At 34.7% G+C, this 24,218-nt stretch overlaps 1 protein-coding gene across 1 annotated transcript in view; it reads right to left on the minus strand.

Moving 5' to 3' along the window:
* Positions 1-24,218, minus strand: part of LOC131524266 (rho guanine nucleotide exchange factor 17-like) — a 90,760-nt gene that overhangs the window by 11,006 nt on the left and 55,536 nt on the right. The window contains 12 exon segments of the mRNA XM_058751222.1: positions 599-840; positions 1,913-2,174; positions 3,180-3,387; positions 3,634-3,752; positions 4,497-4,582; positions 5,070-5,179; positions 5,255-5,305; positions 7,529-7,705; positions 8,580-8,672; positions 9,125-9,241; positions 13,392-13,574; positions 15,654-15,731. Coding sequence (XP_058607205.1) covers positions 599-840; positions 1,913-2,174; positions 3,180-3,387; positions 3,634-3,752; positions 4,497-4,582; positions 5,070-5,179; positions 5,255-5,305; positions 7,529-7,705; positions 8,580-8,672; positions 9,125-9,241; positions 13,392-13,574; positions 15,654-15,731 — 1,726 coding nt within the window.

Consider the following 24,218-nt stretch of genomic DNA (forward strand, 5'->3'; position numbering starts at 1 on the left):
GCTGAGTTGGGAAAACATGATTAAGTATGCAAATGCATGCTTGATGTATAAGATCATTTATGCTTTAACTTCTCGCCCTCTTAATCAGTTAGTCAACGTTAGAACAACTGTTTATCGTTCTACAAGAGGTGCATTGAGAGGAGACTGTATTATACCACTTAGATGGAGTAAATATAGTCAATCCGCATTTTCTGTTAAAGCTGCATGAGAATGGAACACTATTCTGACAACCATAAGAGATCTAGATATAAGGTATTCAGGCTTCAATTAAAGAAATGGTTAATTACTACTCAGTTATGTAAACATTAGAATTATATATTGGTGGCTGCCCTTTTTATTTTGGATTGTGTTATGTATTTGTTAAATGTTAAATTGTCAACTATTATGTATTCTAATCACATCTTTTTAGGGTGACTTGTAACATCTGTCCAGGGACTACAGATGAAAAATAGCCTTTGGATAATTCTGGTACATTTACAGAAATGTTTTATTAATGTACAATGTCCCTGTTAACTAAACAAAATAAATAAATAAAAAATAAATAAATAAAGACACCAATCACAAACATGAGTGAGTATATATGATTTTAGAGACTCACTGCCGAAGCTGGATGAGATGGTGGAATGGGACGCTTGGCTCTGCAGTGTGGATGAAGGGCTGGGAGAGTCTTCATCATCGGTGTCGTCGCTATCGAAGGGCACGAGCTCTGTGGCAGGGACCGCGGGCGGCTCGCTGAGCTCCAGAGACGAGCCCGAGATGCAGATGTGGAGCTGGGGTTGTGCAGATGCTGTAGAGTTTGACTCAGACGGGATGGAGGGGGTCGAATGACCCACACGCTCTCTGCAGTAGACAGAATGGACATTTTTGCACTTGCAAACTGCTTATGTGTGTAAAAAATTACTAGAACATAGAATACTACACTGCTATTGAGGTGAACCTGTTTTAAAAGGCATATTCATTTAAATTAGCATTAAATTAATATATGTGCTGTATCGTGAATAAAACACAGCTGCCGACCAGTCAGAATCGAGGAATGGAACTAACCGTTTTCTAAATATATATATACACATACATACACACACAGGTATACACACACACTACATAAACTTGGCAAACAACTAAAATAAATTAGAACTAAAATTATGAAAAATTAAATTTGCAATAAACAAAACAGATAAATAAATAAATCAAACTACAAATAAAAACTTCACAAAAGCACATAAAGTCTGTTTTAAAAGGCATATTTCAGGATATTTTAAACCTAATAACGGGTGTATTTCATGTTGTAGAAACAATATATAATACACACAAACACAAAAACTATTAAAATTGTTTTTGGTAATTGAAATGAAGCTGAAATAAAATAAAATATAAGTTTTAGAAGAACTTAAACTCCAAAAAAGTTTAAATGTTGCCTTGCCAACCAATTAAAAAAATACTTTGAAGTTGAAGAACTAAAACTAAACTGAAAAATAAATTAGTTACTAAAATTGTTACTCATTAATAGAACTAAAACTGTAAATATAGATATAACTTGACAAAAGCATGTAACAAAATTACTAAAACCTAAACTAAAATAAAAAATAAAATATAATAATATAATATTAATTAATATAATATAGTATTATATTTACATATGTGGTTAAATGCACTTCTAAAACGAGCAGGCAAAAATCCGAGGGTTTAGAGCTCATAGTTAGACAGTAAAAAAAGAAAATGATTTGTGCTGCAAAATTGTACAGAATTTAAATACATTGAAGCATGTTGAAATGAGTGTCTCTGGTGAGATCTCTCCTGATCCCTGGAAATTCCCACATATACTGTAATCTCATGGTGCTCATTTATCATCAGTCTTTAACAGGAGAATTTGTCCAGTTAAGCAGATGCGTTTAGGGCCGTCGACGGGTCTCACCTGTTCTTCAGGCCCGGCACGGCTGCGATGCAGATGATGCGAGCGGAGCAGACGGCGATGCAGGCCTCCACCGTGGGCTCGTCCCGGATGTTCAGCAGACACACCTGACCCACGTACCCGTCGCTGTTACACACCCACACCTCATACGTGTTCTCTGGACAGCTGTGACTGGGGGAGGCGCAGGAGAACTGCATCCCGCTGCGGGTCTTCATGATGGGAATGGCCTTCAGGAACTCAGGGTCCCACTGGTCTTTGTTCATGGCTGGGCAAAAGATGGAAAACAGGGTGCTTTTGATGAAAATGTAGCAGAAAATATTTTTCTCTTCTATTAAATGTACACCCCATATTTGTTGGGCTAATGTGAATATGAAGTATACATCATTAATACACTATATAAAGGATTTATTGGCCTTCACAAGAATATTTGAATTTTGTTTTTTGGTCATGAATGTAGGCACTATTTCTTGGGCTTTGAAAAAGAATATTGTGCAGTATTGGCATTTGCATTGAATATATACAAAAGTTCTGTTTTTCTTTAATATATGCTGTATTTATTAGATTTTGCATGAATATAGGTAGTATTTCTTGGGCTATGCATAAATATATATTATATTTTTCCATGAATAGCCTAACAAATACTATATAAATTCACAAACAATTACTGCATATGGAGGATCATCAAATACTTAATATATTTTATAATATATTTAATATATTCTAATATAAGCAGCATTTGTTAAATTTCTTGTGAAAATATGAGGTTAAAAAATAAAATAAAACCAAAATCAGAAATGTTGGCAACTAAATTTAATTTTAAGTCATTTTAGTACGTAAACATTTATTTCAGTTAGCAAAGCTAAAATAAAACAAAACAAATAAAATGACTAAATTACTAAAAAAAAAAAAAGAAGAAAACTATATATTAAGCCAAGTTAATAAGCTAATGAAAAATATTAATAAATACTATAATAGCATACATACACAATTTGTATTATTTATATTATAGTAGTTAATTATATGACATTATTTGTAATATATATTAAATACAACAATACTAAAACAATGCTGGTTTCTGTGGTTACTCTGTAGTGTTTCTAGTGTTTATTCACTAGCTTGTCTTGTGCTAAATGTCAACACAAAGTTTGTAAGAGAACATAATAATTTCCCAATTCTTTCTCTGTAGGAAAGTAATGCTTTGATGTAAATTGCTCTCAGATTGCTGTACATTATTTAAAACAGAAACAGAGGGTCAGCTCTGATGATTTACCGAGCTTCTTCTTGGCATCCTCAAAGGCCTGCTCGAAGTTACTGCGGGTATCAGGGCTGCTGAACTCAAAGATGAAGGTGGTCTCGGCTGAAGTGCTGGTCAGCTCTAGTTTAGTGGGCAGTAACGTCATGCTGAAGGCCAGAGACTGCTTATCGGCCAGCTCCCGGTGCACTGACGCCATCAGATCCTTTATCACATCGTCCAAACTCTAACACACACACACACACACAAACACACTTCAGAATATTTCATCTGTTCCAAGGAAGAGGCAAATAAAGTCTGAGTGGCACAAGTCAACCGTTTTAAGCCAACCGTCAATATTTGTATGTTATCCTTTCTCATTAAAGTTGATAAGTCTGTCTATTTTTTTTAATCCTAAATACACAGAAATATGGTTGCATTTTATTTATTTTAATTTTTTTGCATGCACCAATGACCCCCACCCTAGACAGACCTGATGGGGGAAACTGAGTGTTTCTGACAGTTTGCTTATTTGGCCAAGCGTGCTGAGATCTTCATCCAGACGGCTGATGGTTTTCTGGATGTTTTCTCTGTTAGTGGCTTGATTAGAACCTGTGATGAAGAAATTATATTGGGTCCGTAAAAGAGCATCAAAGTTCAATTAAGCGTAATGGAAAATAATATAAAAGGGGTAAATAAGTAAATAATGCATACATTCAATGAATTAATAAAAAAATAATACATAAACTTAAATACCAGAAAGTAACATAATAATAATAATAATAATGAAAAAAAACATAAAATTAAATAAATAATACATAAAAATAAATAAATGAATAATTCAATAAAATAATTAATAAAAATTTAAATAATATATTATATGTAGCAATAGCCAAAAATACATTGCATGGGTCAAAATTATAAATTTTTCTTTTATGCCAAAAATCATTAGGATATTAAGTAAAGATTATGTTCCATGAAGATATTTTGTAAATTTCTTACCGTAAATGTATAAAAACCATCATTTATGGTTAGTAATACGCATTACTAAGAACTTCATTTGGACAACTTTAAAGGTGATTTTCTCAATATTTAGATTTTTTTTGCACCCTCAGATTCCAGATTTTCAAATAGTTGTATTTCGGCCAAATATTTTCCGATCCTAACAAACCATACATCAATGGAAAGCTAATTTATTCAGCTTTCAGATGATGTATAAATCTCAATTTTGAAAAATTGACACTTAAGACTGGTTTTGTGGTCCAGGGTCACATATATAAATATATATCTATATATTAAAAAACATGGAAAACATGTAAATCATGTCATGCTGATTGTGTGAGATAATAACGGTACCTTTAACCACCTCGATGTCTTCTAAGGGCAGTTTCCACAGGAACTTATATTTACTCGAGGTGTCAATGACACTAGCAGTGGAGTATCTGAAAGAGAAGCAGAGAGAGAATTTAATCATCAGTCGAGAATTTTTTTCCAGCATGGGCTGATGTGGGCTAGTAATTAATGATCTATTCTGATATCTGATAGTTTGCTGGTTCAAATGTGGTGAGTGTTAATCATGAAAGATCACTGTTGAACCCTTAAACAACTCATGAATGAGCATCTACAGTGCATTTTTCACTGTGCATTGTAATGTGATGCATTTCCATATTTTGATTGATATCCCAGAAATAAGTGTACTGGAAATCACTTTAGATAAAAGCATATGCTAAATAAGACTATTTATGTGGTGTTTCCATGACAGTCCACTAGAGTGCAGTGTTATTCAGAAATGAACTGCATTTATTTTGGCCATCAGAGCAGAAGAGCTCAGGGGACTCTGGGGTTTGTAAACCAAACACGAGTTTTCCCAGGCCCTCCTCACATCTCTGCACTATTAAAAGAAAACTGCAAAAGCACAGCCGCACTCACAGACTCATGGAGCTCCTGCGCAGAGATCCAGACTTCCTCTTTAGCGTGGTGCAGATGAGCAAATCGCTGAATAGAAACAGAGACCGGTCCTTCTTACCGCCCACCGTTTTCTAGAAGGACAGAGGTTTAGGAAGCTCATATGTTTGCTTAAAGTAATTTGATTTCTCTTGTTTATTTATGCTCACCGATTCCACCACCATCTCTTGTCTCAGGAACTTTCTCTGCGGATTTAGGATCTGACAAGGAAAAAAAAACATTATTAGATATAGCTGAGGGCAAACTAGCCTACATACCACTGTAACATGTTTGTGTGGTATCAGTCGAACATATTTAAATCAATGTGAAACACATTTGCAACCAAAACTGTAAATACACTGAAAAAACAATATTATTTTTCAGTTGACAGATTGAAAATCTGTTTTTTTTTCTTTTTTCTTTTTGAGCAAAGATTTACTTAATTTTGATACATTTAGTAATGTATCAAAATACATTATTTCACAAAACAAGACTTGATATCGTATGGCAAGGCAAGTTTATTTATATAGTACTTTTCATTTATGATGGACATTTAAACTGCTTTACATTAAAGGGATTTTTAAAAAATATTTAAGAAATAAAAATGTAGTTAAAATATTTAACATATTAACATATTTACTCATCACACTGATTTATAAACATGCAAAAATTATTTTCTAATTCAGTATTTTTGTCTTTTTCACCAGTACAAATATCTAAAAATAAGATGTAATAAAATATTCAGTCTTGTTGTCTGGGGAAAAAAAATAAGTATTACAATCCGAATTCCAGAAATGTTGGGACGTTTTTAAATTTGAATAAAATGAAAACTAAAAGACTTTCAAATCACATGAGTCAATATTTTATTCAGAATAGAACATAGATAACATAACAAATTGATAAACTGAGAAATTTTGCAATTTTAATGAGCTCATTTCAGATTTGATGCCTGCTACAGGTCTCAAAATAGTTGGGACGGGGGCATGTTTACCATGGTGTAGCATCTCCTCTTTTTTTCAAAACAGTTTGAAGATGTCTGGGCATCAAGGTTATGAGTTTCAGGAGTTTTGGTGTTGGAATTTGGTCCCATTCTTGCCTGATATAGGTTTCCAGCTGCTGAAGAGTTTGCGGTCGTCTTTGACGTATTTTTCGTTTAATGATGCGCCAAATGTTCTCTATTGGTAGATCTGGACTGCAGGCAGGCCAATTCAGCACCAGACTCTTCTACTACAAAGCCATGCTGTTGTAATAGCTGCAGTATGTGGTTTTGCATTATCCTGCTGAAATACACAAGGCCTTCCCTGAAATAGACGTCATCTGGAGGGGAGCATATGTTGCTCTAAAACCTTTATATACCTTTCAGCATTCATAGTGCCTTCCAAAACATGCAAGCTGCCCATACCGTATGCACTTATGCACCGCCATACCATCAGAGATGCTGGTTTTTGAACTGAACGCTGATAACACGCTGGAAGGTCTCCCTCCTCTTTAGCACGGAGGACACGGCGTCCGTGATTTCCAACAAGAACGTCAAATTTGGACTCGTCTGACCATAGAACACTTTTTCACTTGCCCACAGGACACTTCTGGACCATATTCACATATGGCTTCCTTTTTGCATGATAGAGCTTTAGTTGGCATCTGCAGATGGCACGGCGGATTGTGTTTACCGACAGTGGTTTCTGGAAGTATTCCTGGGCCCATTTAGTAATGTCAATGACAGAATCATGCCGATGAGTGATGCAGTGTCATCTGAGGGCCCGAAGACCACGGGCATCCAACAAAGGTCTTCAGCCTTGTCCCTTACGCACAGAGATTTCTCCAGTTTCTCTGAATCTTTTGATGATGTTATGCACTGTAGATGAGATTTGCCTTTGCAATTTGATATTGAGAAACACTGTTTTTAAAGTATTCCAAAATCTTTTTATGCACTGATTGGAGAGCCTCTGCCCATCTTTACTTCTGAGAGACTCTGCCTCTCTAAGACATCCCTTTTATAGCTAATCATGTTACAGACCTGATGTCAATTAACTTAATTAGTTGCTAGATGTTCTCCCAGCTGAATCTTTTCAAAATTTCTTGCTTTTTCAGCCCTTTGTTGCCCCCGTGCCAACTTTTTTGAGACCTGTAGCAGGCATCAAATTTGAAATGAGCTTATTTAGTGGATAAAAGTGTAACAATTCTCCATTTAAACATTTGTTATGTTCTCTATGTTCTATTGTGAATAAAATATTGGCTCATGTGATTTGAAAGTCTTTTAGTTTTCATTTTATTCAAATTTTAAAAAATGCCCCAACACTTCCGGAACTCAGGTTATAGAACCTATATAAGGCATTTAAAAAACAATCTTAAAAAAATCATAAAAGAAAGAAAAATGGATTTGAAACCAAGTTTGAATCACTTTAGTTAATAAACTGGATGAGTGATTTTGAGTGATCTCTCACATGCTCCACGCCCTCGATGTGCGCCTCGATCTCCTGCATAACACGCGTCTCTTTCTCCAGCTCCTCTGCGGTGCGGCGGCCCTTGTTGATCCTCTCAGCCAATCGCTTGATGTTCTTCTGGGCGTCCAGCAGAAACAGGTAGTCAGGGTGATCTTCAGGAGTGTGCTTCAGAAGATCCTGATCCATACAAACAATGTGTCATGTAAAAACTAAACTACCAAAATTACAGGTAGTACCTAAAAAGACGCTTATAAAATGGACAGTTTCAGTCCTAGAGATTCAACGACTGTATATTATAGCAGAATGACAATTCATTTAAGCATTTTTGTTCTTAACATTAACAAACAAGATGAGTACATATTAAGGATTTGAACTAGTTGGTGGTCACATACAAAACATACAGTGCTGAATGATTTAATTAAAATCAAATTGCATTTTTCTGATAAAAATTGAGATTGTGATAAAAAATGTTTTTTTTTTTTTTTTTTTTTTAAAGAGATCCAGGTTTGCTGAACTTGTTTGTAAAATAAAACTATTATTTTAACTCCGCCAGTACTCTAACAATAGTATAATAATAAAATATACAAATATTATAATTATTATTAGTACTACTACTACTACTACTACTACTACTACTATTATTAAATAAAAAGAGTATTTAATAATACAAAAAAAAAGTACAATACAACAGTAATATTACAATGCTAAAATGTATGTCCTAATTTCAAACATTAAATATTTGAGCTTTTATTTAGGGGCAAATCTGCCAAAGTTAGGTTTATAAATGTTACTCATTACAAATCTGTTGAAATGGATGGCACGTTTTATTCCCAAAAGAACATTATAAGTTCATTATAACATTGCTGCGCATGTTTAAATAAAATGCACTCTTTGCAATTTGGTAATTTTGCAATTTCAATTTTTATTTCAATTAATCATTCAGCCCTGCCTAACATATTCCAAACCAGCCCAAATACATTAAAAGACATGTTATCAATAAAAAACAAACAGGCACAAAAAGGCAGAAATAAAATGGGAAGGTTAGTGTTACCTTAACTAGCAGCTCGTATCGTGGGATCCGCTGCACCGGCTTTATCATCAGATCACCCAGAGCTTGTTTCTCTTTATTCTCACGCATGCTTTGCTGAAGAGGAAAGAGACAGAATAACAGAGAAAGAGCGAGACGCAAACAAAACAAAATAGTTTAGAAGTACAACTATACTTTATCTTGATTTTAACTGCATGTGTACAGTTTATCCAACCATGCTTAACTAGATAACTTAGTTTTAGTTCAGTTTGAGGAGGTACCACTAGAGGGCAGCAACCCTCGAAACTGTCAAACATGATTCAGCTGAGAACATTTGAAAGCATAAACATGCATATGAAAGGAATAAGGAATTTATGTATTGCTTTGGCAACTAATTCAAATAGGTTCAATATTACTAAAAGTAAGATTAAAAAAAAAAAAAGAAAATAAAAGTCACAGTTTCTTTACACAATGGCAAAATCCTTTGCCAAACAGCCTCTCGAGGGGATAACTGTAGTGTAAATGTATTTTTACCTACACATATGCACAGAAGTAAAGCCGTAATGTACCTCTAGAAACTTCAGGAAAGCAGGCTTGGCCTCCTTGGCGATTCTCACTGCGTCTTTGGCATTCATGAAGTTGTCGATGTACGCTGAATAAATATTGGCGAGGATCTCTTTGGAAAACTGTGAAGAGAAAGCAGAGACATTATCAGCACTGAACAGAACAAGCTGTGCAACCTTTACAAACTCTACTCAACCCTCGCCTGCAAATCATTGATAGAAACCTTTTAAGGAGCAATACTGTCCTTAGAAAATGTTTAAATGTTACCATGTAAAAAAAAACAAAAATGGCTTTTTTTCTGATAGTAGGGACAACATTGAGTAGCATCTTTGTGAATGGATGGTGTGTGTGGACAGACATGACATGAATCTTGGCGGGTCGTGAGGAGACACAGCTCATCGTCAACGCTATGAGCGTGTGACTCAGTCTGCTCTGTAATGTTTCACTGTAAAACACGCAGGGGGACAATTTACACCCACCAGAAACAGAGGCCTAGCTTTATGAGCCCTGAAGAACAGGCTGACACATCTGCACAGTGTCCATTTTATGGATGCTTTCATTCTGACTTGAAACAAAATAAATGAATAAATAAAACTATTTTAAATTTTATGTACAGCCACCTGATGATCAGGTTTTCCTGTTTGTAGTACACAGTTGTTCTGAATATTAAAGTGCATATAAATGTCAAATAATAAATAAATAAATAAATGGAGGTGGTGGATGAGGAGATCCCTTTGAGTGCCTAAAAGCGCTATGTAAATGTAACTAATTATTATTCATTATTAATTATAAGTAATAAAAAATAAATGAAATCAAATAAATGAAATAATATTTTATACTTTATGTACAGCTGCGTTGGATTTTCTTGTGTATAGTTTGCAGCTTTACTGAACATTAAAGTCCGCATGAATGTAAAATAAAATATTAAATATTATAATAAATAAAATAATTGTTAAAATAAAGCAAATTAAAAATAAAGAACTATTTTAAAAATGTATGCACACTCCCCCGATGCTCAGGTGTCTAGTTTGCATTTGAACACTTAAAGTACACATGAAAATAAAATAAAATAAAAAGTGTTTCATAGTTTATGTACTGCCACCCAGTGCTCAGGTTTCCTCATGTCTAGTTTGTAGTTGTACATTTAAGTGCACATGAATGTAATATAACAAACATAATTAAATAATTAGATATTTTAGTTTATCAAATAAGGTGAATGACCCTTGATTTTTATGTTTCTGGTTATCTTGACTTTAGCATGTGACTTGGGTTTCATGTTATTTAATAAAAGTAATAAAATAAGATAATGCCCCTTTCTTGCGGCTTGTACTGTTCAGATGCATCTCAGAGCATTTTGCAATCCCTATGGAAAAAAAGAAATGAGAAAAAATGTCTCCCAGAACCATAAAACCCCCAGAATCATTACAAAACAACAATGAAAACTACAGTAAATTACACTTAAATTACAACTTGAGTGTTTTCATGAGCATAAGAAACGTTTCCACTGAGACTTCTGTTCAATGTCACAGGGTTCAGTGCAAGCCTAAAGTGACGCGCATCCTTAGAGAAACTCATAAAACACAATTACAGCGTCGAAACAAGCAGCAGATCTCAGCGCTAACTACCTGAGTTTGTCGACTCGTTTAGTCAGAGCCCATAAAAACCCTGCATTTGATGTGCGAACGTGAATCTGACAGGAACGTCTAAACAACACTGAACTAGCGGTGGCGAGGCACTTTTACTCCATACCGGGCCAGAGGGTCAGACAGATTAAAACCCCACACCGAGACACTCAGCATTCCTTCAGCTTACACTTAAACTGTTACACTGCATCCCAATCAGCATGCTTACACAACACACTAAAAGTAATGAGAAAAAGTATATAGACCAGAGTTCCAAAGTTTGGGCTTGGCGAGATTTTTAAATATTTTTGTGTTTTATGCTCGCCAAGGCTGCATGTATTTAATAAAAATCTAAAATATTATTGCAATTTAAAATAATTGTTTTCTATTGTAATATATTTTAAAATGTCATTTATTCCTGTGATCAAAGCTGAATTTTCAGCATCATTACTCCAGGCTTCAGTGTCACATGATCCTTCAGAAATCATTCTAATATGCTGATTTGCTGCTCCAGAAATATTTCTGATTATTATCAATGCTGAAACCAGCATTCGGGATCCTTTGATGAATAAAAAGTTTAAAAGATCAGCATTTATTTGAAATGAAAATCTTTTGTAACATAACATTTTGTAACATTATCTTTTGTAACACTTTTGATCAATTAAATATATTCTTGGTAAAGAAAAATACAGAGATGATACTTAATGTAAGACGAGGATCTAGCAGCAGGAGAAATTGTATGTGTGTGTGTGTGTACTTGTGAAAGACAGAACGGCACCAGCATCACGACAGCACAGACCCTAACATTGTAAGTCCAGTGAGGTGAGACAGTGTGGCGTCCATGTCGGTTAATAAGCCTCCCTTTAGCACGGAAAACAAACACCTGCTTCACGTCTGTCAGGACGGTCTGAGAGCCGCTCCAGCCTAGCGTTCATGCACTAGCGGAGCGGATCTCTGGCTAAATGTACAAACCCATGTGGGTGGCCAATCACGGAGGATGAATGACATCATCATTATGAGACGTGCTGTTGATGTGAAAATAGACTATTGAAATATCTCTTGATTGCAGCAAAATTTAACAATTCGTTCCCAAGCTATTTCTGAAACAGGTCTTAAAGGCTGTAAAATTACTTTTAAGGCAAAAAAACACACTTCTCATATGCACTTCACTGGTGATAGGAAAGTACACACTTTTGAGTATGTAGTAAAACCATAAGCCAGTATTGGGACATATGATGTACATATGATATCATAATTTAATATTTTATAGTCATAAAATAGTGTTTTGATCCATAATTACTACCTAATATAATTTTTACCTTAAATTTCATCATTTTTTAAACTTTGAGGTTCATACATTTAAAAAATGCTTCAGCTTTGTGGTTTTTGCCATTTTTCAATATATCAATAGAGAACCATCACAACTTCTCTTAAAGGGATAGTTCACCTAAAAATGAAAATTAGCCCATGTTTTTACTCACCCTCAATGCATCCTAGGTGTCTATGACTTTCTTCTTTCAGACGAATCCAATCGGAAATTTTCCTTGCTCTCGTTTTAATGGGAGTAAGCAGGTGTTTGTTTTCAACAGTCCAAAAGTAGTAGAATAAAGTCTGCGCATCCGTAATAAAACGTGCATCACTCAGCTCCGTAACGGCTTGCACGTATGACAGTCAGCGGAAGTGAGAAAATGTATTTATAACATTTTAAATATGGATATTTTTGTCACAAAAACGCACCGATTCGCTGCAGGAGACCTTTATCCACTTTATTCATTCATTTTCATTTTTAAATGAAAGGGTGAACTATCCCTTTAAGTTGCACTTAAAAAAAAATCCACTAGAAATAGTACAACATCCAACATTAGTTGGGCCCGTTTTGTTTTTCCTAAATTTTGTGTTTTCTATTTTAATTGTCTTGGATTCCATTTTTAATGGTTAAATTAAATTTGAATGATCAAAATTCATTACACTTTAACAATTTACAAATTTATTACAATTTTAATAATAATAGTGCCCTTCAGAAATGTATCATCAAGAAAGATGTAAAATTAACCTTTTAAAATGCAATCAAATTAAATTGCAACAATTTCTTGATGGAAATGAAATGAAAAATTGTATGACATTTCTGAAAAAAATTAATAAATGGCATTATTATTAGTAATTTTACTTTGAGAAATACATTCTGTGGTACAACAGTAATTTATTTAATTCATAATTTCTTCAAGTTAACCCAAACTTATATTTTGGTGGGTTGGAGTGAGCACTTTTGAGGTTCTGTATGTATCTGATGATAATTGTATCAAATGAAATGGCGAAATGCTTGTGAAATTTGATTCCGTACACATTTTCCACATTGCAGAAATCAAAAGGGCCCTACATTAGCATCCAATTATCAATATACTTTAATATTCAATATATTCAGTATATTAATGTTGCATACTCCATAAGACAGACAGCATGCAAATCGGGACACAGCATTAGTTCTTCTCATCCAGATTGTGGACAACATTGCCCTAAAAAAAGCATGTACAGATCCATAAAACCAAAAACCACCTGAAAAAGTTTACCACGTGTGAGAATTTTCAACATAGCGAACTAAGATTTGGGATGCAATTACCAAACAGCATTCAAACAGTGGTTAGGATCTCACCGATTGGATGAGCACATGGCCGATAGTCTGTCTGTCGTGCCACTGGTTGACACAGTCTAGCACCTGCTCCAGGAACTGCTCGTGATGCTCCAGAATCTCAGGGATCTGGTAGAACATCTCGTCCACCAGAGACGGGTCACAGAGAGGCGAGTTTTCCGGGTGCTTGAGGGGCTTCATGTAGCCCTGAGATCAGAACAACAAACACAGAGAGACGGAGGTTATGCGGGAAGAGCTGAAATCCTGCAGCTTTATTTACATGGAATAACTGTTACTTTTTAATAATGAATAAATCATAATCAGTATTTTCATTGCAATGCATTATGGCATTAACTGCTAAATTTCCAATACTGTCTAGGTAAGAAAGACTGTGGATTTGTTAGAAATATTTAACATTACATTGGTGCATGCTTGACATATTAGACCAAGAATTGAATATGCAAAAATAAATATGAACAAATATGCATGCAAATATTAAAGATTATGCATGAGTAAATGACAGAATGTGTGCGTGTATCTGCGTTTGCATGTGGTGATAGTGGTCTGGGACAGACTTTGATTAAAGGAAATGCCTAACTCTCCTCTTGGGACGTAAACTGTGTCACATCAAACATTCTGCTCCTCCATCTTCAGAGTCACAAAACAGACACTTTTTAAAACCAAAATTGTGTCTCAATGATTAAATACAGCTAATTCAAAATCAAAGTCAATATTAAATGTCATGTGTAACCCATTTGACCTCCATAAAATGACATATTAATGGGTAACATGACATTAAACAAGAAAAAAACATGTAAATTTATAAAAAAATAAAATTATATATATGCATATATATATATATATATATATATATATAGTACACCTTTTATTTTATTCTATTACTTTTTAGGGGTTTTCCTGGTGCTTCAGCGGCTTCCTTTGCAAATAACATTTGCAACTGTCATTTCATTTGCAAAAGAAAAAATAAATAAATAAATTTAAAAAAAAAAATCTACAACGTTTGTACTCTTAATATTTTATCTCTGTTTGAATATTTCAATGCTTTACCTTCATCTTTTTCTTACACTAAAACTGTATTTTTTTCTTTTTTCTTTTCCTACCCTGTATGAATCATACAAAAATGTAAAAATATTAATAAATAGCCTAATTTGATCTCATGTTGACTTCAAATACATTTACCAACAGCTAAAACATCCCTTACAGTAAAGTACTGTGGTGTTACCATGGTACAGCCATGTATAAGATGGTAACATCTTACTTCACATATTTTATGATACTGAATGCTAATCACATTCATACACTATGGTATTCACATGATACTTTTTCCACCATATGTCCAAAAACGATGTCCACCCCCACACACACCCTGTTGGCACACAGAGGTGCGTCTGATTCAGTTTCTGTGTTTTGACTAGCAAGCATCTGGCCAGCGTTGTTTTAGCACTTCAAACGCCCTAAAACGTGCCCAGAAACACGCCAGTGCCACGATTGAGCGCTCTCATCTGTCATCTATCCGTCCACATCCACACCTCGAAGCTGATTAACCTGTGCTTGTGCATCTCTCTCACTGTTGGCTCAGGTTCACCCGCTGCACGCCATTTACAAGTAATGATGTTGACTGGAACACAATCATTTTCCCCAAAGATAACCACTTCCTTCAACACAGAACGAGAGCGCAAACCATGCTGAGAATTGCTCAGTAATGGGGCATTTTGGAGGTGCGGTGGGCGATTGAGCTCAAACACTGCTGCGCTCCGCCACTTGCTCACCTTGTTGCCATGGCAACCGCTGCACCAGCTGGAATAGGTTGTTATGAGTCAGGAGCGATTGGAAAAGATGATGATTTGTTGCTCTCTTTTGCTTATTAAACTCAGTATGCAGCTTCCGCTCTCGCTCTTACAGTAACATAAGGCTTCTGTTGTTCTGTTCTATATTCACGGTAAATTGCGTGCAAAGGATTTATGTGTATTAAACATCATATTCAAGGGTTGTTTCATAAACACAAATTACATATGTTTAATGATACAGTGCTTTTTTCATTTTGGCCATTATGTTTGATGTGATAATTGTTGATTTTACAGAATTGCTTGCAAGTTTAAGTATTTACTGTCCCGAGAAGAGAGTTAAAATGATAAAACCTTCATTTGCAGACATCCTCAGATGTAAAATCAGTTTGTAGTCAATATTATTAGTTTTATATAAGCTCAAAAACAGTCTTTAGTATTCGTTTAGACATGTACGTGAATGTATTTGTGTGTTTCATACCTGAATGAGTGTGCGCAGAGACTCAACGTAAGATTGTTCAGTGTCCAGCAGAGTCATGATCACATGTCTTCTCATATCCTGTAGACAGAAATATAGCAATAAGATAAATACATAAAAAACTAATTAAAATTAAGATAAATACATGAACAATTAAAATAAAAATAAATAAAATGTAAAAATATTAATACATTTAAAATAAATAAATGAACAAACATTAAGATAAACACGTAAATATGAAATTAAAATAAATTAATAAAATAAACAAAATGAAATTGAAATAAATTAATACATTTAAAATAAATAAATAAATGAACAAACATTAAGATGACGATAAAAAAATGAATGAATAAAATAAACACGCAAATAAATAAATAAATGTTTACATAAAAATAATAATGGATATATTTAAAATAAATAAAAATATACATTAAGATAAATAAACAAGCATAAAATAAAGAAATAAAATAAAAAATGAGCAATTAAGATAAATTAAAATTAACGTTAAGACAAATACAAAAAATAAATAAATAAAAAAATAAAAAATAATAATAATTAAATGAAGAAATAAAGAAATTGTTGACACAATCCTGGAGACTCAATACGCACAAAACTGCAATATGTTTGCAAACATTAACGATGGATGGTAGCCAAAGCTTCGACCAAAATACTATAGTAAGTACAGTTATTAGAAGTGCTTGTCACTTTTCAAACATCTAAAGTCTCAATATCTTCCTGCAGCGTTTGTTCTCCAGACACGAATGATTCCTTAAATCATGTGTGTCATTGACGAGAGCTGAGCTGTTACTTTACTAGCTGATCATATGCACCATTTTCATCCGCTGAACCATAAAACAAATGAAAAAAATCCCACAGATGCATATTAAGAGAGACATATCAAAGATTGCAGAGACTCTTTTCACTTTGTGCAGAGAAAAAACACCTATCAACAACCCAGAACACCCTAGCAACCACATAGCTATGTGGTAAAAAAACAGTCAGAACATTTATGTAACCTCTTAAAAACACTGTGGCGTAACTATTTTACCTAAAGGAATACTACTTATGATTGCAAAGCAGTCAAGAACGTTATTTTAGTTGCTATAGTACTTTTTTGTAACGGAAACACACACAAACACGCACTTTATAATGAAGCTCTAATCAAAATAAGAGTTTCCTGTTTACTGGTTTGTGTCAGAGACTGAGCCAAATATGTGTATGTTTCCGTCTAAGAGAAGATAACCTCCACTAACCGCTGTGATTCAGCCCTGAGCGACACCACACAACAAACACATCTGACTGAGACAGACAGAGAGACGTTATAGAGAAGAGCTGATAATGGCCAGGATGTGCTGTATGTTACGCAGCATCTCCTCTGAAATGCCCGCTCAAACACGCAGTGTGACACGGATGGAATCTGAACAGGAAGTGCCACCCAAAGTCACGTCTACCACGAACTGGGCTGGAGGAGAGAAAATGTACTTGGGTTGCTTCAAAATGATGAACGTTACTTTTTAGACTGCTTCCTGGGAGCAGAAACGGTGTTTACCGAAACACTCATACGGCTCCACAAGAGTTTATTTCTGAAAGAACGTCAGTAGCATCCCACACAAAGATCACCATTACAAAATCAGCCCCAAATATGGTTTAAAATCAGCTCAGAAAGGTCAAGTTTGGTGTAATGCTTCTTTTCTTCAAAAATTTACTGTTATTCAGCAAGGATGCATAAAACTGATTAAAAGTGACAGTAAAGACATTTATAATGTTACAAAAGTTTCTATTTTGAATCAATGCTATTCTTTTCATGATGATTTTCAATATTGATAATGATCAGAAATGTGACATGTGACACTAACTACTGGAGTAATAATGCTGAAAATTCAGCTTTGATCATGGAAATAAATTTCATTTAAAAATATATTCACACAGAAAACAGATATTTTAAATTGTAATAATATTTCTCGATTTTACACTTTTTACTGTTAAACATTGATCAAAATCTGTATAAGTTTCAAAAAAGTATCAAAAAGTACCATGTCATCATTAATTGTGTACAATATTATTCGTAGAAATTCAGTAATCAAATACCATGGTACTTTATCATAATCATTTACAATGGTATTCATATGGTACTTTAATATATAATGCAAAACAAGGTTGTACAGCACACCGAACTACTTCAACTTAAAAACTTAAATTTCAATCACTGCCTTACATTTTTAAGCATAATCAAATGGGCCTCATTTCAACTTGAATGACATTAAACTGACTTAAAAAAATCAAGTTGAATTTTACATAGCTAAAAAAACAAAGTTAAAATTGGTTAAATCATTTTGATAAGTTAAAGCAATAAATTACTTTATCATCTATCTATCCATCTATAGATTATATATAGTCTTACTGATTATATCATTTTTGCAGTGTACTATCACGACAGTATAGAATAAGAAATACGTAACACAAAAATGGAAAGAAAGCAAAGGAAAAAGCAAGCAAGCACACAAGAAAGAAAGAAAGAGGCTGATGTGTGTCGTGTGTGCTTGTATCTCTCAGACTGATGATCATGTCATTGAGCCCATTTCCTCCCATAAAAAGCAGGTGGTTTGACAGACTGTACTAACCAGCACACTGTCTTAGCCGACACGTCCAGCTCTTAACTGCACTGAATAAACCTGAAACAAACCTGCTGACCTGCTGTGAGTCGCTCTAAACCGACTCATTCTGAACCGGTTTAAAGTAGTTTCCCAGCAGGCCGCTGCAGTGTCATGTGACTTTTCACCAGGGAAAAATCAAACACAGGACGGGCAGAGCTGTATATGCTGCGAGGAATTTTAAGAGATTACTGAGCCTTTGCCTGAACCTGGTGCTTAATATAAACTGGTAATAAAAACACATTTAAACTGCATTTAGAGCGAAACACTCTCTCTGGAGTCTCATCAGGGGGCCAGAAATGTGCCCAGCAGCTCCAACAGCATGTGTGGCAGCCGCAGAACACGTCCCAAAAGAGCTGTGGGTATTTCTGAAATGCCCCGATGACACAGACGCGGCCTGGCATTCAGTCACAGGTATGCTCAGTGGATTTGGAAAGGTTGGTCTATTAAAACTATTATGGAGACAAGAAAAAAAACTTACAACAAACTTACATTCCATTCACACTATAAATTATATTTTCATGCATTGCCTGGGGAGTCGAACCCATGACCTTGGTGTGCTTTACTGTTTACAAACTATACTTAAAATGTTATGGAAATGTCAGTGTGAAACAGAAATAAATGAAATAAAAAAAATGGACTACAATAAAATAATTTATATAAAAAAAGTGAATTTGTGATTGCAAAAGCATTTAGTGTTTAATTTCAGCATCACCAGATTTAAAAAGAGACAGAAATGATACTTAAAAATAAAATGGAATAAAATGAAAATACAATAAAATCTAATCTAATCTAAAATAATATAACAAAATAAAAATAATAATATAAATAAATGTGATAAAATTAGTGATTGCAAAAACATTTAGTGTGCAATGTCTTAAACAAATTTTTTAACAAAACAAATCTAAAACTAGTGACTTTTCAAAAATGTAAATGAAATAAAATTGTTTAAATGGAAATGAAAAAAATCACACTGAAACTGAAAGATAAAATACAAAACAAGACCAAAACAAAAAGTTATAGTGAAAACTATTTAAAAAAACCCCTCAATATTTGTATACAGACAAAACTGTTCATCAAAACTGAAAATCATACAAAATCTTCTCTCAGCACAACTACTTGCATTTCAACAGTAGACTGATCTCAAACACATGTGTGACCCTGGACCACAAAACAAGTGTGTCAATTTTTTGAAATTGAGATTTATACATCATCTGAAAGCTGAATAAACAAGCTTTCCATTGATGTATGGTTTGTTAGGATCGGACAATATTTGGCTGATACACAACTATATGAATATCTGGAATCTGAGGGTGCAAAAAAAAAAAAAAAAAATCAAAATATTGAGAAAATCGCCTTTAAAATTGTTTAAATGAAGTTCTTAGCAATGCATGTTACTAATAAAAAATGAAGTTGAGGGATATTTACGTTAGGAAATTCACAAAATATCTTCATGGAACATGATCTTTACTTAATATCCTAATGATTTAAATCTTAATATCCTAATGAAATTGATAATTTTGACCCATACAGTGTATTTTTGGCTACTGCTACAAATATACCCCAGCGACTTAAGACTGGTTTTGTGGTCCATGGTCACATATACAGAATCTTATGTGTACTTTAAATCTTTTAATGCCTCTAATAATCATAATGTGATTAGATTGGTCACAACAGTCACACACACACACACACACACACACACGGTTCAGGTCTGAAAGTCAAAGCACAGCTTCATAACTGCATGAATCTAATTCATTTAAACATCATCAAAAGCCATGAACATTCCTGCTGTGTGGCTTATATAATGTCAAAAGGTGCCTTGTGCACCCATCCCATAGCTGTTCCCCTGATGCATTATGGGGCAATATCATTATAATGAAATCATATTATGAATTCAGGAACCTCCAAATGCATTTCTTGGAAAGACGAAGTCACACAGAGAGACCCGGCGGAGGAGCAGGAGAACATGAAGCTCTGGGGAGAAATATTTCTCTCTAATAAGTCAATGTTCATAGCAGCTCATGTGCTGGACATGTTGGGGTGCATAAACACTAGACAAATCAAGAGACGGACTGAGAAAACACACAAACAATAGCACATTTCTAGAGTCAAGAAACAAAGAGTTTTTGTTTCTACTTTTATATCCCAGGGGTTGATTTTGATCAAAACAAACTGATTTCAAGACTGCTTCATTAATGAAGTTCACACTTATTACTTTCACATTTTGCTATAATCCGAATGCCTTTTATGCATCGATAGACCTTCAATCCATCACTCTAAACAAAGTGTGAAATGATCAGAAACCAGTTCAGTTCATCACTCTCATTTTCATTACAGAATGCCATTAAAATAAAATAAAGTGTGAATTGGTGACTACTGAAACATTTAGTGAATACTTTAACAAAATAAAATAATAAAATGCAATAAAAATAAACCGAATAAAAATGAATAAAAAGTCATTTAAAACTACTTACTACTTACACAATAATCTATATAAATATAATAATGATTACTATAAATTTTCATCCTAAACAAAACACTTGTACTCCCATCAACAAACAGACACACACAAAATAAGAATTTCCTGTTTACTAGCGTGTTACAGCTCACTACACCAAATAGGTCAATGGTAGTAACATAAACATTTACAAATACGGAAGCTTAAACTTGAGTCTCAAGTAGAATGGTGACTAACCTAATACACCAGAATTGACTTGGCGCATTTTGACCAAATTTATTCATCAAAAACCGTCAGATTAGACAAAGTATTTAATATGACCTATGGCAGAAATGTTGTATAGATCTGAAAACATCCATATTTGGTCTAGGTAGTCATGTCTGACCTTGATTTGCACTCACCAGGTAATGAGGTCACCGTGCAAACCGCTGTCTGAGGTTCTGGCTGTAGCGTTTGATTGGGTTTTATTAGCAGAGTGAAGCAAGAGTGTGTTTAAGTTATGAGAAGATCTCATTTCCTTCTAAAGCCTGAGGTACACCGTGCATTTTAGCCAAATGCAGTATTTGTGCCAACCACTGTGACTTCAAAAAAAAACACACATACATCTACTAGAGCGAGTTTACCGAACTCTGAATAACGCAGGTGGAATCTGCAATTTGATCAGCCCTCACCAGTCAAATCAACCTCCCTCTCTGATCAGAAACGGTCACCGGTCACTAATCACAACGAGAACATTCTGCACGGTCAATCACGAAAGAGGGGTGGAGAACGTTCAAGCGTTACATGGGAATTCGACTGCTGGACGCGGTTCAAACAGGTGCTGCAGATACAGGTGGTGTGGTGAAGTGGTTAAAGCATACAGCTGGTAATCAAACGTTGCATCTGCTTAATGACTACTAATTTGCATGCTATATTAAAATCAAAAGTAAAAAGCTGGTTACATTTTTTCCAACCTCAGAACCTCTCACAGTGACAAAAAATATGACACCAAATAAAATTAATCTATGAAAAAACTGATTCAAATAAAATACTAAATATTTCACTCAAATAAAATACTCAAAGCTGAACTCAAAGAATAATTTAAAAATATAACACACACACACACACACACACACACACAAAGATACAAACAATATGACCAGTGTTCATTTTAATGAATGAATTCATGAGTCATTATGACTAGAATTATTATTATTTTTTTTATTATTTATTTATTTACTTTTACAAACACAAAATTATTTTATATATATACACACACATATACACACACAGTATATATACACACATACATACACACACATTTTTATTTTTTAATATTATATTAGCTATTATTTCAGATTTAATTTAAATTCATTCAATTAATGACTACATGCAGATAGCAGAGTCTGTAAAACAATATCAAGTTTTAAAACACATCTCCAGACCCCTGCAACTCGACTAGTCATTCAGGAATTCCACCAAATTGTAAGACAACTTAAAAATAAAATTTTTGGTCTTGCATATCTCTAGCAGAAATGCAGGAGAGCACAAACCGAGTGCTTTGACAATGTGAGCATCTAGTTGCCTAGCACCAGACATCAGTCCTCAGTCTCCCTCCACACCATAGACGATCTCCACTGTCGTCATTCCCGGTGACGAGTGTCCTTAACTACATCACAAGAGCTGAAATCACACAGCCTTTCAACACTTTCACAGAGCCAGCTCATCCCACGCTCCTTTCAATCCTTCCCACGGTTCATAGACTGGCTTCCAGAAAAAATGTACTGTCCTGCAGAGCTTCTTCAATAAGATTATGCAACTATGACAATGACTCTGGCAGAAGCACACAGAGCCGTGCATGTGTGTGTCAGGCTGACGTGGTCTGATCACTTTCCATTTACAATATTGATCAAAACACCACTGACCAATTTGTCCAAACCAGTGGCTGACAACAGCAATCTAGGAAAGAACTACTGTACACGAGTTAACAAATAAACTAAGCAACGAAATAAGATGATCAGATCCCAGTGGAAAAAAAAAAGATGATAATCTGGAAAAATAAAATAAAATGAATACTGTAATAAATGAATAATTGAAATAAAAAAATGCATAAATAAATAGAAAGTCAAGACAACCTTGTTCCTCATTTTAGATTGCTGTGCTTTGTCCTCAGGCCATGGATATTTTCATGAGACCAAAACAAAGAAAATCCCATAATATTGTAACTGTACTCATGGACAGAATAACTGTCTTTGTTTATCAAGTGGGGCAAATCTCAACCAATACAACCCAACAATAAAACAAGAGAGACCAATGATTTTCACACACTGTCTGTGCTAACGGACACGAATGATCCCTCATATTGTGAGGCATGTTTGTTTTTCCATCTAGCAAAAAATAACCGGGTAAAAAAATCCCCTAAACTTACATTTCAGTGAGGATTTCAGCCATATCTAGAGTCCAGAACATCATAGAGAGATGTTTGACCACTGAGAACATCCTAGCAACCAGCTAGAAACCACCTAGCAACATACTAATAACCACCTAGAACAACCTAGCAAGAAATGCTACTACAAAGAGATGTACACATGCAGAGGTCTCTGTATTAAAATATCTTATTAAAATGAATATGGACGCAGTGTAAAAGTAAAGCTCACATTCAGTATGGTTAAGTTGTTTGAATGAAAAACTCGTGCAGCATTTCTACTGCCGTCAGTACCACACGCTCAATGCCAGCTCTGCCCGGCCTTTACAAAAACAGGTCATGGGATCACAGCCAGTCGGCTATTTCTGGCTGGAGTAGAACATTCACGAGCAATAAACACACTGAGAAAGAGTATCGCAGACTAAAACAAAGCCAAAAATGAGCAAAAAGAAAAGAAGCCGAGACGGAAAGTAAAAACAGCAGGAAAATATACAAGAACATGAGGTAGTTTGTAGATTGCAGAGAGCCTGGAAAAACACACGCTATTGGCTGCTGTGGAATCCAGCATGAACCAATCATCTCAAAGACACACGCTGGTCAGCGATGGACCTGATTACTTGTGCCATATGTGAGGTGTATAAGACAGTCTTAAGACAGACGCCCACAGGGTCAGAGGAGACAGGTAAATCCCCTCAGTGTCTGGACATAATCTCAAGACACTCCTCTCAGCTCCGTCCAGTTAGTGGAGTGAGGGAGAGAGGAAGGGGTTTAACACACACACTCGTTTGTTTTTGTGAATTGTGGGGACATTCCAGAGGTGTAATGGTTTTTACACTGTACAAACCTTATTTTCTATCGCCCTACACCAACCCTACACCTAACCCTACCCCTTACAGGAAACTTTCTCAAAAAAACTCATTCTGTGTGATTTATAAGCCTTTTGAAATATGGGGACATGGGGTAATGGCCTCATAAGGCACCTTCTCCTTGTAATACCCATGTCATACCCATGTCATTATACAAATTTGTGTCCTCGTGTGTCACAAAAAAAC

The sequence above is a fragment of the Onychostoma macrolepis genome, chromosome 18, assembly GCF_012432095.1.
Source record: "Onychostoma macrolepis isolate SWU-2019 chromosome 18, ASM1243209v1, whole genome shotgun sequence".
NCBI classification, from domain to species: Eukaryota; Metazoa; Chordata; class Actinopteri; order Cypriniformes; family Cyprinidae; genus Onychostoma; species Onychostoma macrolepis.